The sequence below is a fragment of the Aquarana catesbeiana genome, linkage group LG08 (genome assembly GCF_042186555.1).
Source record: "Aquarana catesbeiana isolate 2022-GZ linkage group LG08, ASM4218655v1, whole genome shotgun sequence".
Lineage (NCBI taxonomy): Eukaryota > Metazoa > Chordata > Amphibia > Anura > Ranidae > Aquarana > Aquarana catesbeiana.
In genome coordinates, this window is record NC_133331.1 from 124,327,176 (window position 1) to 124,344,491 (window position 17,316).

Genomic DNA, 17,316 nt, shown 5'->3' on the forward strand with positions numbered 1-17,316 from the left:
CACGTGTGAGGTAGTGAAACTAGTAGAGGTGGAGCCTGGCGGTGGAACCTTGTCGCAATTGAGTGAGGACTTTCTGATGTATCACTTATGCTTTTAATGTTTTAAATACATGCAAGTTGGATACTAGCTGGGGTGGAGAGGTTCATATTTAATCCCTTGGATACTGCACTATTGGAGGCACTTTCTATTTTTTTTTCCCATGTATTGTTGAAACTACCGGCAGCTAACGTGGATTATATTGGATCCAAGTCTGAAGTAGCACAGTGGGGAGAACCCTTATCAGATTTGCATTATTACCTGGGTTTTGAAAATCCAACAGAGGTTACCAAGGACCAGCGAGGATTTCCTTGTGCACATTGTGCAAGGCGTGTTTGACCCTCTTTAGGGTCTTGCAAGGAGGTGAGCGAGTAGTACATGTGGTGGTGGGAGCACTATGTATTCAGAGGCTTTTTGGCTCATTGGACCTTTTATCTTTGAACACTTTTATTGCAGATTGTTGTTATTTTGTTTATTTGATCGTACTATTGATGCAGCACTGTCGCATTTATATTTCATTTACTGTTTTTTTGTGGGAGCACATACACGACAGCAGCAATCTCAGTTTTTTCATAATTTTATTAATTCACTGTATTGCATAATAGCGCGCTTTTAATCTGGTTCACTGAGCCTTTTGAACAGCAACAAGAAATTAAATGAATATCACAAAATAGTCAAAAGAGGGTCTGGTAATGTTTTCATTAAAAAACAAAGCTGGGTGAAACGTTACGTAGAACTCCAGGTGTAGGATATTCTGTCAGACTTTCATATAAAAGCAGATCAGTGGTGATCGATTAGACCCCGGATCTCTCCTCTGCCCCTAAAAGCTTCAGATCATACCAATAAGCTGAGGCTTTTTTCAAACTAATAACTGTTTATTTACAACCAACGAAACTAAATACACGTCACTTCTGGTTTCTTACAGGATAGAGAAAAACGGTGCCGTTCTGGCTCCTGATCAGCTCTGGTCAGCCAGCAGAATCGCCTGCTGCAGTTCCAGGTTCCCTGGTGGCACAGGAGAGCCCAGGAAGGTGTCAGAAGGCCACCAGGGGGGCTTGTAAAAGCAATCCTGTGGCTATTTAGCTGCTAGGATTATTTTCACAGAAAAGTGCTCCGCCAGCTTAAAAAAAACAAAAAAAAAAAAAAAACACACACACACTCAAATATACTGGGATGATGCCAGCAGCTGTAGGTATAATCCCAGTATAACAACCCAAAGTCCTGCGACGCATGGGTACATTGCAGTGTGGGAAGTGGTTAATAAGCTGAAAAGTGTTTGGTCAGCCAATCAGAATCCCATCCAGGCTCAGCCACTGATATTTCAGGAGAATGTTTAGTGGTTAAGATAAGGAAATATTATGGAAGGGCTGGGCTAGAATATAGTATTACTATAGCATACGTGGTAGCTACCCAAGTGCATATTCTAAATCGGACATATATGCTTGCTAATGTGGGCAACACAGTGGCGTAGTGGATAGCACTTTCACCAAACAGTAAAGAGGGTTGCTGGTTCAAATCCCAACCACGACACTACCTGCCTGGAGTTTGCATGTTCTCCCTGTGTCTGCGTGGGTTTCCTCTGGCTACTCCAGTTTCCTCCCACACTCCAAAGACATGCTGGTAGGTTAATTGGATCCTATCTAAATTGTCCCTAGTATGTGTATGAATGTGAGTTAGGGACCTTAGAGTGTAAGCTCCTTGAAGGTAGGGACTGATGTGAATGTACAATGTATATGTAAAGCGCTGCGTAAATTGATGGCCCTATAAAAGTACCTGAAATAAATAAAATAATGTATGTCAGGAAAACTGGGCACTCTGAAAGCTTCTGATCATTGTATTAATTTTATATGTACCCTGTCAGACTGTCATTGTTCTGGGATCCAATTAATGCTAGTTTATGGAAAAACCTAGTTGCTGCAGGAAATTCATTTGGATTGGAGGAGATTGCGTTCTATACCTGTCTGTGCTCTCCTGTTTCCACAAAAACACTAATTATTATTGTAATTCTATTAGTCATCATGCAAATTTACAAAAGCCACTTTGCAGGCATCTGCCACATCATGAAGCATCATCAGGTGACAGTCATTTCCTGACTCAGAAGAGCTGCTTCCTATGCAACTGCTCCGCTTCCAGCCGCCTCTCTGTGAATGAATCAGCATTATCTGTCTAATCAGCAGGGAGAGACTATAAGAAACAGTGATAAGTAAGGTGGTACTGTGGATTTACTGCCTATACAGTGTGGCAGGAATCTGTTACATCCTAAGGCTGGCCATACACTATATAATTTTGCTTTAGATTTACCAAAAACATATACAAGGTCAAACCTAAACACTTTCATTCGTATGCAATCAGGCGTAACCTTGCACTACATAGTTGAAAGTAAATCTAAAGAAAGTTGTATAAGAAAAAATTTGTATAATTTATGACCAGCTTAAGTTGGGAGAGTGCTGTGAGGAAACATTAATCCCCCTTGATAACTGCTCTGCCCGTGTCAAAACGAATTACTAGAGACCCGGGGATTGTGGGATAGTCTTCACCGGAAGTTTGTTCTTTGACTAAAGACAGATTGTGGATTAACTGGTGCAGTGCCATGCCACAGGTTTAATCTTCAGGTACCGAAATGTGAAGCTTTACGCTAGACTCTTCGTACAGCCCAACAAATGTCACCATGAAGCTACGTGGCCAATGCACGTTTTATGCAAGAAATACACAAGGTGCAGGTAGGAAGATCTATAATGCCCTTTAAGCTGAACGCCAGCCTTAGCTTTAGTATTACATATTAGTACAGCTTTCTTTCTTGTACTGACATTCACCTGAAAGAACCTGAAATTTTCCAGCTGCTGCAGGAATCTAGCCGATTTCTGTGGCTGAATGTGCAGGTGGGTTGAGGCAGCAAGCTGTGGTCACTGAGCCTGAACAAAGCCAGCGATTACCTTAAGTTACGGACAGTAGATTGCTGCTGAATGCAAGCTGGCCTAAAACTTTCGGGAGGGCTAACCACTTTTATTCATATTACCACTTCAATAAAATGGGCACATTTATCCCCTTCCTGACAAGGGAATTTTCAACTTTCAGCACGGTCACATTTTGAATGACAATTGCACAGTCATGCAACACTGTACCCATATGAAATTTTATCTTTTTTTCACACATTCAATCACCATAGGTTTTTTTATTTTTTGCTAAACGGAAAAAAATAATTTGGGTCAAAATTCATTCTGCTACATTTCTTTGGTGAAAAAACAAATCAGTGTTTATTATTTAGCGTGTAGGAAAGTTATACATATCTATGATATACTGGCACCTCATCTCTTTTCTTGAGGCCCGAAAATGACAAATACCCTCAAATGATCCCTTTTGGGAAAGTAGACAGTCCAAGATATTTAGTAAGAGACATGGTGAATTTTTTGAAGTTGTAATTTTTTGTCACCATTTGGAAAATAAATTTACATACAGTCACCAGTGCAGTTCAGCCCTATTATATAAAACTGGTGTGGCGGTGATCATGGACACCGACTGGTGACAGTATGTAAAACAAAAAATTTTTCTTCAATTACATTTTTTTTACAATTTTTTTTCTAACACACTGAGACCAGAGCAATACAGTGTCACTATAGTAACACTGTACTACTCTGGGGAAAGGGATCAGGATTTTTTATACACACACACAATGATTGCATAGAGTGCATTAATTTCATTGGTATAAGCAACCATTTTTACAGAATTAAACTGGTTCATTCAGTGTCTTTTGTTGTGATTAGCTGTGATTGGTCAAAGCTAAATCACATGGTACAGATGGGCTGTGATTTGCCTGTCTGTACTATGTGATCACTGTTACAAATCACAGCTAGCAACACAATTGTATACAATGGAGGAATGAAAGGAAGCCATCCATTGTTTACAATGGTCAAGTGATGTGCTGTGATTGGTCACAGCGATCACATGACACTGGCAGCGGGCTGGTGCAGTGATCAGTCGATTGTCTGGTGGCCACAGCCGGTGACCGATCATGCTGCTGAGTGGCCCTGTGAGAGGTGCGTTATGGGACATCATATGACATCATGCCAGAACAGCCATGCAGTCCTGCCCGGCAGTCATTTTACTATAGACCAGGCGGGAAGGTGTTAAGCTGGAGTTAGACACTTGTCACTAAAATTTAGGACACCCCGTGCTCCACTGCTGTACATTAAAATGTGTTAAAAGTGGAAAAGTAATGGATTAAAGGGTAATAAAACTGCGATGGGGAGACGTACAAAACTGCTTTGGTAATGTTAGTTACAAACGGCATTATACAGGTTATTTTATACTTTGCTGACTTCCACTTTATACTGTATGCTAAATGTATTTTAAACTACTAAACAAACTTAGTCAAGAGAAACTTACTTTAACATTATGTAACCTAGCTGTAATCACTGTACTTTATCTACAAAGCCATTTAAGCAAGGCACGAAATTACCATGTTGTAGAAGTCCAGTTCTCTTGGTCCACGTGGTGGAGGCTGCAGTTGCTTCAGGACAGTCCCATCAGGATGCTGCAATATGCCTAAAAGAGAAATATTTCCTGTAATGCAAGTTACATAAAAAAAGTTTAAAAAATTTTTTTTAAAAAGTGTGTTTTACAGTCCAATATTAAAGCAAACAATGATCCTTCAGAACTGGAAAAGTTGACTTCCATTCCTTAACCGTGTAATATTGGATAACATTTGATATCAATGCAGCTTGGACATGAACTAAGATACAGTACGTCTGCTCCAGAAGCAAATTGAATAAGTACTTGGTGTTAAGACAGATGAAGACTGCACAGCCAGCAAAAAAAGAACTAGATCATGGGCACATGAATAACAGGACCCTGGAGGTGTTTATTGCCCAATATGACAGCATGCTTCCTAAATTGGGGGGTGGGGGTTCTATGCATATCCTGTGTATTCTGCTCAAAAATGAAACTTGGCGTCTGGGACAAGAATAAACTTTTGTAACCTCTGGTTCAAGATATCTTCCACAAAAGGATCAAAAAAGGTACCCTTAAGACTGGACAACAGGCCCTCCCTAGCTTATGAAAGATTCAATGAGAATGAAGTGCCCATCTCCCCATTACCATATCCCTTTTCCTCATTTTTCTATTTATAACTAAAATGTATGTGTATTCCGAATAGAAAATAAGCTCCAACACTTGAATCACAATTGAATGTTACTTCATTACAATGAAGGCACTGTACATCTCATACATTCCAATTTTTAGAGATGGGAACGAGGTACACCTATAAGCAAAAGTATGTAGGCATAGGACACAACCCTTAAAAAGGAAAATTATACAAAATTATTAAGTAAATCCACAAGTGCTTTTTTAACCTCTACTATTCCTTTATACTGGCTTTTTAAATTTACAAATGCAGCAATTTAGAAATTGGATGAAAGGTTTAGCACTGGGAAAAATAGGATTTTTAAAACGGCTTACCTGTAAAATCCTTTTCTTGGAGTACATCATAGGACACAGAGCCTCAAGTAATTACTTGGTGGGATGTCCCATAGCAATGCTACTTGAGGGGAGGGAGACACAACCCGTAGGGCACCCCCAGACCTTGAGGAATTATACTGCTGCTTGCAGCACACTGCGCCCGAAGGCGATATCCTCATTCCATTTTACATCTACTTGATAAAATTTTGTAAATGTGTGCACTGAAGACCAAGTCGCAGCCTTGCAGATCTGAGACATGGAGGCCTGGTGACGCACTGCCCAAGAAGCACCAACTGGTCTGGTAGTGTGCGCCTTAACTTGAAAAGGGGGAATCTTTCCCTTTAAATCATAAGTTCGGATTATAATTTGCCGAATCCACTTAGTCACAGTGGATTTTGACGCTGCCTGTCCTTTTTTAGGACCCTCTGGCAGAATAAATAAGACGTCAGTCTTACGAATCTGAGCAGTTCTCTTTAAATAGACCTTCACTGCTCTCACCACATCAAGACAATGTAGTGACTTTTCTTCCTTGGAACAAGGTTTTGGAAAAAACAATGACAGGACAATATCTTCATTCAGATGAAAGCCTGAAACCACTTTTGGCAAAAAGCCTGGACGAGGGCGTAACACCACTCTGTCCTCATGAATAATCAAATATGGCTCTTTACAGGAAAGAGCAGCCAATTCTGAAACCCTCCTTGCTGAGGATATAGCAACCAAAAATATCAGCTTCCTAGTCAGAAGGACTAAGGGAACGTGCTGTAATGGTTCGAATGGCGGTTTTTGTAACACTGACAAAACTAAATTCAAGTCCCAAGGGCTTAAGGGTGATTTAACTGGCGGATTAATCCGCATCACTCCTTGCATGAAACCCCAGACTAAAGAATGCGTAGCAAGTGGTCTTTGAAATAAAATTTATAAGGCTGAGAGACTTGGCCCTTAATAATACTCAGGGCCAACTTCATCTCTACGCCTACTTGTAGAAAGGCAAGAATTCTGCCTCTAATATATCTGAGGGTGCCAACCCTTGGATTCACACCAGGAAACATAAGGGGCTGAATAGCCTGCTTCCTAGCATTAAAGTAGAAATAACTGCCCTGGAAAGCCCACGTCTTCAGAATGTGGGTCTCAATAGCCAGGCCGTTAAATTTAGCATGCGTAAAGTAGGATGGAATATCAGCCCCTGTGAGAGCAGGTCTGGCCTTAGTGGAAGGGACCACAGATCCTCCACTGCCATCTTTACGACCTCTGCATACCATGACCTTCTGGGCCATGCTGGTGCTGCCAGAATTACCGGTTTTCTTTCCAGCTTGATCCTGCAAAGAAGTCAAGGCAGCAACTGAATAGGGGGAAATGCATAGATCAGTAAAAGCTGATCCCACAGTATCATCAACGCATCTGTTCTGCATGCGAATGGATTCTTTGTTGTGGACACAAAGTCGACTAACTATGTTGCACTGGATGCTAGAAGATCTATATTCGGAGTCCCCCATCCTTGACAAACAGCCCGAAACATGTCGGGGTGAATAGACCATTCCCCTGGGAATAATCTGCTGGCGGCACATGTAGTGCGCGAGCCAATTCTCTATTCCTGGAATGAAGACCGCCGATGGGCACGGAATATTTCTTTCTGCCCAAGTTAGAATATGGTTCACTTCTCTCTGCGTGAGAGATTCTTGGTGCCCCTTTTGGTGATTGATATAGGCCACAGCCGTGGCATTGACGGATTGGATCCTGTTGGGACAATCCCTTAACCTGGAAGTCCAGGCTTTTAGAGCCAGTTGCACTGCCTGAATCTCTAGGATGTTGATGGGCAAGGCTCTTCCGGTTCTTGAACACTGTCCTTGGACAGTTGTCTTCTCTGTCATTACCACTTTCCAGAAAAGTAGTTTGAAGTATTTACCCTTTAGGACATTCTTTAGTAACCACCAATTGAGGCTTTGGGACACCCTTGGGGACAGCCGCATTGGCAAGTCCAAAGCTTGGATCGTTTTGTACCAAGAAGATAGAATACTGTTTTGCAACAGTCTAGAATGGAACTGGGCAAAGGGAACTGCTTAGAATGAAGCCACCATCCTTTCTAACAACCTCATGCAAAGGTGAATGGAGGGACCCCCTTTTGACCTGACTATCCGCACCAACTCTTTTATAGAGGTTTTTATTTTTTATTTTTTTTCTGGGCAAGACCACCCTTTTTCTGGGCTGTATCTATGATCAGACCCAAATACTGCAGCCTTTTTTTAGCTATTTTAATGGAGACTTTACTAGGTTGAGAATGCAACCCAGAACTTTCCAGGTAACTGGTTGTAATGCGTACACCTTACTCCGAACAGCGATTGGTCTATTAGCAATAGATCGTCTAGGTATGCCAAGACTGTTTAAGCCCTGTGCCTTTGACCTGGCTACAGGTGGGGCTAGCACCTTTGTGAACACTCGAGGTGCTGTAGCTAGCCCGAAGAGCAAGGCTATAAACTGAAATGCTGCGGTTCTACTTCGAACCGCAGAAACCTTTGGTGAGCGGGAAATATATGGACATGCAGATATGCATCCCTGATGCCGATAGGCACCAGAAGTTTTCCTCCTTGCAGGATAGAAACTACTGACTTGATTGACTCCATAAAAAGGAGCGGATCTTCAGGAACTGATTTAGATTCTTAGACCTAGAATGGATCTGTTGAATTTCTGCATGGCTCTGTACATGTACAGGAAACGCATGAAAAAGGCAGTGAAGGTTCCAAGGAACCTAAGAAAAAACAGATCAGCTGACTCTACTAGAGGTAGCTTGAAAGAGGCACAAATCATCTCTGTAAAAGGTTTGTACCAGCAATTTCTCAGATTGCGAGGCTGAAAAAAAGTTCAACTCTAGTTGTCTCCCCTGCAGAGGAGTACTCGGTTTGCCTTTCTTCCCGATTACCTGACGGTAATCCTTCATCCTCTACCCACTGTTCCCTTGATAAGGGATCTCAGGTGGGGGAGGGGGATCTAACACACTTCTCATCCTTGGATAGCGGATGCGATTAAAATCGCTAATTTTCCTTCTAGGCCCTGCAGGGCGAAGGAAAAACGCATCTTCAATCTTGTATACAGGGGCTGAATATTTTCTCCTCTTAGGCTCAGTTTCCACTATTGCAATCCCAAAGTTGCGTGATTTTACTGTGATCCTTTGCCGCCGAGAATACGTTGGGGCGCGATTTTGATGCAACAGGAAACAATGCCTGTGTATTCTAGAGGTTTATGGACCTCAAGTCGCATCAAAGTGGTACCAAAGTAGTGCAGGGACTACCTTGAAGTCGCACAGATCTGAACAGTATTTCTTGGAAATCATGCCCTAGAGTCTGACGGTGGAGGCCGTCACCGGTGCCTAGAGGCAGCTGCCCCTGCGTAGGGGAAGGAATCTGTTTAAGTGACTTGTCCAAGGTCACAAGGAGCCAACGTGAAGACGAGGTCCCACGTCTTTCAGGAAGCCTCCCATGGCTACGCTGGCCATCAGAGTACTTAACCTGTGAGCTGTTGTGGCTTCACTTTAAATAAAAGGACATTTATACCTTCTACTGGACAAAAGAGCTTTACTGCTAGAAATCATTTGGATGTATTTCACCAAACCTTCCCTAATGAAAAGGGAAACTAGTCAGACACCCTTTTTTTGCAAGATGCTTCGGCTGACCGACCCTTTTAACCACAGGGTCCTAAGCATGTGTTTTAGCACAAGCGCAAGGCGAGACGCCTGGTGGATAGGGTCTTTTATGGCATCTTGTTGTCATTGCTGAACAGTAGTTTTAGCAAAAGAAAACAATGCCACCATAAGGATCAGCCTTTGATGCTGAGTACCATAATATTTCCTGTGCTGGATATGCCTGTTTACACACCTTTACATGCCCAGCGCTCCTGTGTCTTAGTGTGACAGACTTCTGTCTTCAGCATATGAACTGAGAGCGTCTGTGTTAAGCCTCAGGTGAGAACCCGATTACACATAAGTGTCAGCTGTTACCGCACCTCTCCAGGAGGAGTGGGGAGGGGGAGGGGAATTTTTACCAGCAGCGCTTGTTAAGCTCCTAGTTTTAAAAGGAAGACTTTATACAAAAAAATGCAAATGGCTGGTTTTGTATGTTCATAAACTACTGCTGTAACCCCTTTAGATCCCACAGAAGAGGAACACCATCTGTTGAATTAAGAACTCCCCTGTGGCTGCAGGGACCACACCCGCTGCTATAGCCAGACACAGAGCTGCTGAAAAAGCATCGTACTAGGTAAGTGTAATATACTCCCTTTTAAGGCAAACAGAGATAGATATATACATACATACACATATATATATATATATACACATATATATACATACACACACATACATATACACATTATATATGTATTTTTTGGAGAAAAAAGGCATAGGTGGACTTTTTACAGTTCCTAGGCTTCTCCCCTTACCTTATCCTCGCTGCAGGATACTGCTGATTTAACAGACAGATCCAACTTTCACCCATCACGGCGGGCAGCGTAGTTAAACCTTCAAAGACCGCTCCTTTGGACCTGTATAGCACCCCTCAGGAACAACTTTAGGTAATATGAAAAACCAAAGAGAGGCCTGGTTCCTAGAGTCCAGCTCTCAAAGAGAAGCTTACAGGCAAAACCTCGTTCTTCAATGCGAGGCCCAGGTACCACCCTATGGCCTCAGTGGCGAGAATGGATCCGGTTGTGGAGGTTTTTTTTTTAAATCCAGCATAGATCCCTCCCTGGAGCTCCTCAGAGCACATCTTCACTCGTGACCAACACCTTAGACACTGGCAAAAAAAACTGAGGACTCCTGGAAGGAGGAGGAGGAGTTATATAGGGGAGTCAACTTCCTGTATTGGTTATACCAGTGTCAACACCTGAAGGTAGGCCCATAACCCTCCAAGTAATTACTTGAGGCTCTGTGTCCTATGATGTACGATAAAGAAAAGTGCATTTTATATACACAACTATATAGATCAAACCAAAATGAGGGACAATCGTTTCAAATAAGGGACAGTCCCTCATAATCAGGGACAGTTGGGAGCTATGTACATCTTACAAACTGTACAGCCTCATTTACGCAAACCTATCTTTTAAACAGAACAGTCCCTGACCTTTGAAAGCAGGCATCCAGCAGTAACTGTATGCATATCTACACACTTCATAAACCCAACAATCAGAGTAGGCTCCTAGAGGCTCAATAACCAAGACACCATCAGGCATATCTTGACCTGCCATGGCTTACGGAAGCTTCCCATCACTGTTATGGACAAATGAGACGTTAACCCTCAACCTCAGGAACTGTTTAAACTTGTTTTAAAAAGTATCCCAGGACACTATGCAAAGTGATGGAAGTATACAATGCTTTCAATGTATAATAATGACAGTCTGATACTTGAATAGCAATTACATGGTTATGGCTCTCACTCAAGTGTCAGATGCCATGCAAGCGGTATTTATAGTATTATAATTCCACTGCACCTAGAAATATGCCTAAATACTTTGTATGGTACTGCAAACTGCAACTTGCACCCAGGCAAGTACATGAATAAACAAACACATGACACTTGATTGACAGGGAAGGTAACATGTAAAACAGCACAAGCCTATTAGCGGATGGTTTTCCATGTCTCCCATTCGGTAAACCAGGGGTGTCCAAACTTTTTTCAAAGAGGGCCAGTTTTGATGAAGTGAACATGCTTGAGGGCCGACCATTTTGCCTAACATTCTTTATCCACTTGGCATCTGCGCTATGGTCGAATGACGGCCACAGCGCGGGCCTGAATTCCCGGGAGGCCGTCATATGACGGCCTCCCCTGTGCACGCGCTCGCCGAGCGCGCTGTGATCACCGAGTCACTGAGACTCGGGTGATCACCGATCTAAGAAAGGGGCCGGTCCCTGCCCCTTACCATGTGATCAGCTGTCAGCCAATGACAGCTGATCACATGATGTAAACAAAAGATCGGTAATCGTTTTTTTTTTTTCTACTCACGCTGACAGCATGAGTAGAAAAAAAAAGCCGATCACCGGCTCAGATGTGAGGGACATCGGTCCCGAAGTGGAAGAGGCACATCTGCCTCATCAGTGCCACCCAACAGTGCCACCTAACAGTGCCCACAGTGCCACCCATCAATGCCCACAAGTGCCACCCATCAATGTCCACCAGTAGTGCCAATCAGTGCCACCTAGCAGTGCTGCCTATCAGTGTAACTGATCAGTGCCCATCACTGCCGCCTATTAGTGCCCATCACTGCCGCCTCATCAGCGTACATCAATGAAGGAGAAAAATTACCTGTTTTAAATTTTTTATAACAATATAAAAAAAAATTAAATTTTTTTTTTTTTAAAAATTCAGTTTTTTATATTTTTTTTAACAAAAAGTAAAAACTGCAGAGGTGATCAAATACCACCAAAAGAAAGCTCTATTTGTGGTGAAAAAAAATGATAAAATTTTCATATGGGTACAGTGTTGTATGAAAGCTGAAAATTGGTCTGGATAGGAGGGGGGTTTAAGTGCCCAGTAAGCAAGTGGTTAAACCATTAAAATTCGGTCTAAGTGTGTTCATTCGAGCACTAATACACTGTCCAACAAGAATTCTCTTGCCTTTGTGCTGTGTGTGGTAAATAGATGAGCTCAGGCGTGTTATTTGGATATACCGTATTTATCAGCTTATAACACGCACCTTAACTTTAAAAAAGGAAGTTTCAGGAAAAAAAAATCTTACATTTTAAATAAAGAACTGTGAAGCAAAATAAGGGTCAGTGCCCATCAATGCAGCCTAATCAGTGCCCATCTGCAGCCTCACGTGCCACGAATGCAACCCACACCCCATGGCCACGAATGCAGCCCCCACTACACTGCCATGAATGCAGACTCACCATTGCCGTCAGTGCAGCCTGATTCATGTTCATCTGCAGCCTTAGAGGAGACAGGGAGGGGGCGGGACGAGCGCCAACAGACATACAGGAGAAACTCCTGTTTTCATCAGCAGCCTCTTTAATTGAAAGTCCCGCCTCCTATGATGGAGGAAACAATTGTCCAATGGCAACGTAGGAGACGGGACTTCCTTTTACACAGGACGCCGTGTAAACAGGAAATACTTCCCTCCTGAATGCACGGCACTCGTCCCACCCGCTCCAAGGCAGAAAGCATATCTATCTTTTGTGGCCCCCGGGGATTTGTTGGGGGCCACAAAAGATATACATGTCAAAATTAACAGGCAGCCGTCCGAAACCGGAATGCGGGCCGCGATTGGCCCATGGGCCGGACTTTGGACATGCCTGCTGTAAAAAATAGGTTAGCTCAGCTTATTGGTAAACCCTACAGATGGCGCCGATTTCTGAAGTTGCCCCTACAGCTCAGCTTCCCATAAATGACAAATAAAAACGGAGCCATTACAATATTCTGCTTTCTATTAGACCCCTTTCACACTGGGGCGGTTTGCAGGCGTTATTGCGCTAAAAATACCGCCTGCAAACCAACCCAAAACAGCCGCTGCTGTTTGTTCAGTGTGAAAGCCCGAGGGCTTACACACTGAAGCGGTGCGCTGGCAAGAGAAGAAAAAAACTCCTGCAAGATGCATCTTTGGAGCGGTGAAGGAGTGGTGTATTCACTGCTCCTGCCCATTGAAATCAATGGGGCAGCGCGGCTATACCGCGGCAATACCGCGGCTATAGCCGCGCTATGAGAGCGTTTTTAACCCTTTTTCGGCCGCCAGCGGGGGCAAAAACCGCACCGCTAGCGGCCAAATACAGCCGCAAAAACGACGGTAAAACAGCACTAAAAATAGCGCTGTTTTACCGTCGACGCCCCCACAGCACCAGTGTGATAGGGGCCTTACTCGCTTAGTAATTAGCTCAAAGGTACATGCTTGAACTCTGATTTTTTTTTTTTTTTTTTTATTTAAAAGAGAAAAAAAGACCAGGGGTTTAAAAGGTGCAAACCTTGATGTGGATGCCAAGGGAGTTTGGACGTCTTGGTTCTTTTATAAAGACCAAATTTACCAGCGTTTCTCATCCTGCTCCTTCAAATCCTTCAAAGTTATAGTAAGCTGTTCGATTTTTTGAATCTCTATGATCCTGGAAAGACACTGAAGTTTTTTGTACATTGCTTGGATGGAGGCTTTGGCAGCGTTAAGGAGATGTTTAAGCAACCAGTTTTTATATTTATCTTTTCATCTGGAAAATGGAATATCAAGCAATAGGCATCTGACCAGGTTCCCATGTAGAGGTGCACCTGTACTGGTCCTTTTTGTTTTTCTACAGATTCCCAAAAGTCTTGCAATTTGGGGCACTCTCAGAATATATGTAAAAGGGTTTCCCTCCACCTTACAAAGGTGGAGAAACCCACCTTTACAGTGTGAACCCACCAATACAGTGTGACATAAAATATTGCAACAATCGTCATTTTACTCCCTAGGGCCTCTGCTAGAAATAAATATATAAATATATATATATATATATATATATATATATATATATATATATATATATATATATATATATATATATATTTTATGTTTGGGGGTCCCAAGTAATTTTCTAGCAAAAAAAAAAAAAAAAAAAAATCGGATTTTAACTGCTGTAAGAATCAAGTGTCAGAAAAAGATTTAGACTTTAAGTGGTTAAACTTCCTGCATATTCAAACACAGAAGTTTTAGCCCTTTGATCTAAGATGGAAGAGTTACAATGTTCTTAAAACTGTGGCAGACTGCCAGAGTGTGCAAAAAAAAAAAAAAAAAAAAAAAGCTAAGCTCTGTACTTTACATGTGAAAACATTAACAAACACCACCATCAATTGCAATCTTCTGGAAGGGATCGATTGGTTCCTCAGAAATTTGTTCACTGAAAGCCCTATAAACGGGGGACCAGGCTTATGTCATAACTGCTTCTTTCCTATTTAGCAATACTTCACTGTCATTTTGCTGGATAAACATCACTGAGTGTCCAGATTAGAGCACATGTAAGGGAACAAAAGTGTCCTCCCAGACGATTTTGAGCCGAGAAAAAAAAAAAAAAAAAAAAAAAAAAAACTTAGCGCCAAGATATTCTTCCCATTTTTTCAGAAACAGATGTTCCTTTTTGTTCTCCAAGTCAGTCAAGGAGGAATAGGAAGAGTAACAGTGTTTTATGTGATGTCTGTGTAAACTGTTCAAAAGGGAGAGAGGGAGCAAATCTTACATGCCAACTGGAAGGTATAAAAGGCAACTGTTTTACCACCTGGGCAACTGTTTTACCACCTGGCACTTAAACCCCCCTCCTGTCCAGACCAATTTTCAGCGCTGATGCACTTTGAATGACAATTGCGCAGTCATACAAAACTGTACCCAAATTACATTTTTATCATTTTTTCCCACAAATAAGAGCTTTCTTTTGGTGGTATTTGATCACCTCTAGATAAAGTAAATAATGTGTCCTTCGCGCTCGTCGGATGAAAACTTATTTCAAAGTGAAGAATGCATAAAATCGCATAGTGAATTAGTAGCAATATTGCAGCAAAATAAGGGTGTTCACACCAACACTTAATACAGTATATAATAGAGATAAATTTTGCGCAATATTAAAGTAAATAAAAAAAAAAAATTAAATATCCACGTGTATCTAATCAGTGTAATGAATAAAAATATAAAATATAAAATAGTGCCAATTTAAGATACTGGTCAATAGGCTATCACTGCAAGGACCAAATGTCTCTATATTGCAGGATATAGCTGTGGCCACTATCTTCTAATTGTGATAGTTAACTACAAATTTAACGTGAATAAAAACAATAATTTGATGCAACCATTATTTAGAAGTGGTTAATAAAATGTGCAAATAAGTGCAATAAATCATATCCTGAGACATCAAATATAATAACATAAAAAATAATGTGAAGAAATCTTCATCAGCGCTCTGTTATAATGGGGAATGAAAGTTTTTTAGGAGATAAGTGGGTTGTAGCATACAAAAGTCTGTAAATATATATATATGGAGTTCTTCTATTCAATTTTGGCACATAGGGTATAATATGTGTGTGACCCTGCTGGTGGTGTCTCCTCTAATAGTCTCTCAGAACCCTCACCTTCAGATTGTAGGAAAGAAGCATTCAGTAATTAGGGATTTTTTGGTGTGGTTGCTGTCACTGGAATCCTTGCTTTCTCTATTACTGATCCTCCATTATTCTTTCTCTGTGCCTCCAAGCTGGTTCTCTCAGTAGTGGGGGAGATAAAACAAAAATAGGGGAGGGGAAGAAAAGAAGGCTCCACTAGCGTAAACGTTTTAAAAACGGGGGGGGGGGGGGGGGGGGGGGGATATTTATTCTTAAGTAATGCTCTTACATTCACTATAATAAAAACAGGCAGAGTATTGAGAAAAAAGTTCTGGCGTTCTCAGCGCCCTCTCACTTGTGCTTCAAAACGTGTGTACCGCTCCAGCCAATCCCTAGAGCGGTACACACGTTTTGAAGTTAGAACGGAGGTCTGTCAATGTAAATAGACAGATCTCCGTTATGTCAGGGGTGAGGAAACTGATCAGTTGTTCCTAATGCTTAGGAACAACGATCCGTCTCCTCACCCAGGCAATACCATCCCTCCCCCCCAGTTAGAAACACTCCCTAGGCAACACACTGAACCCCTTGATCGCCCCCTAGTGTTAACTCCTTCCCTGCATTCGCATCTGTCTTGGCGGATTGGATGAGATCTGATGAAAACGGACATGCTTTCCATTTTCGTACGATCCCTCCATAGGAATCGGCGGCGCTCTGACAGGTCCCTCCCTGCTCAGTGAGCAGAGACGGACCTGTCATCCGCCGGCTCAGCGGAGATCAGCGGATAGATCTCCTGCTGAGCTGGCGGACAGAGCTGAGCGGATCCGCCTTGTGGGAATGAGGCCTTAAGCAAAAGGCGTTTCACCAAAATACTGACATAAGGGGGGAGGATCTTTGCAAACTCAGTGATTTGGTTTTTGAATTTTTTTCTGACATGTTGTTGGTGTTCTATCTTTCACTTGGAGGTTTATAAGGGACACTGAGTAAATACAGCTGGATAAAACAAAAGTTGTGTCGGCTTTCATTTCAGGCTGCAATGTACTTCTGTTACTAGGTTTAAACAGAAAAAAAAAAAAAAAAAAAAAAAAAAAAAAAAAAAAAAAAAAAACACACAACACCCCTTCACCAAGACACCACAAAAGATACAATGAACAAACACAAAGCTTGAAACATTTTACAATCGAGGCTATATGCTTACATAAAACCATGAAGTAAAACAGTTACACTACAGGAAGTCAGCTGAACCCTATGGTTACAGACCTAATATTTTTACAGATTGATGATATCAGTAGCTGTGTATATTGTAATGCCTATGGCGATAAGCCTCACAGACAACTCAGAAAATGCATGTCAATAACATCAGTATAACCGATTACTCAAACTCTGTGGATGGTCAAATATCAACTACATAAGTTTTTATTGAATAAATGAACCTTAAGGCTTGGTTCACATTTGTCCAACCATGATCCAGAGGGGGTTTTTAAAAAGGAGTCTGGTGCAGTTGTGTGTTCAGGTGCCAATTTTTACTTGAAATCGCACCGAACAGGAGTGAAAAAACACACAGGACTCCGGACCGCAGCAGCCCCCCAACATATGTGAACCAGTGTTCTGTTATGTGCCCGCGCATGCACAGAACAGAAGGGCACTACAGCTGAGTTGCTGATCAGCTGGAGTGATGTCACCATAGCGCGCATCATAGGAGCCTTTTTTCCGACGGGAGATACTATTTCTCGGGCGCAATTTAATGCTATGCAAACAGTCAAGGGACACCGTATTTGTTATATTGTGCCTCGATTTTGCACCG

General features: G+C 42.1%; 1 protein-coding gene across 2 annotated transcripts in view; it reads right to left on the reverse strand.

Moving 5' to 3' along the window:
* Positions 1-17,316, reverse strand: part of IPMK (inositol polyphosphate multikinase) — a 105,695-nt gene that overhangs the window by 53,629 nt on the left and 34,750 nt on the right. The window contains exon 2 of one of the 2 annotated variants that reach the window (XM_073596340.1): positions 4,493-4,596. In XM_073596340.1, coding sequence (XP_073452441.1) covers positions 4,493-4,596 — 104 coding nt within the window. The remainder of the gene's footprint in view (positions 1-4,492; positions 4,597-17,316) is intronic. The other variant, XM_073596341.1, reaches the window with a different exon arrangement.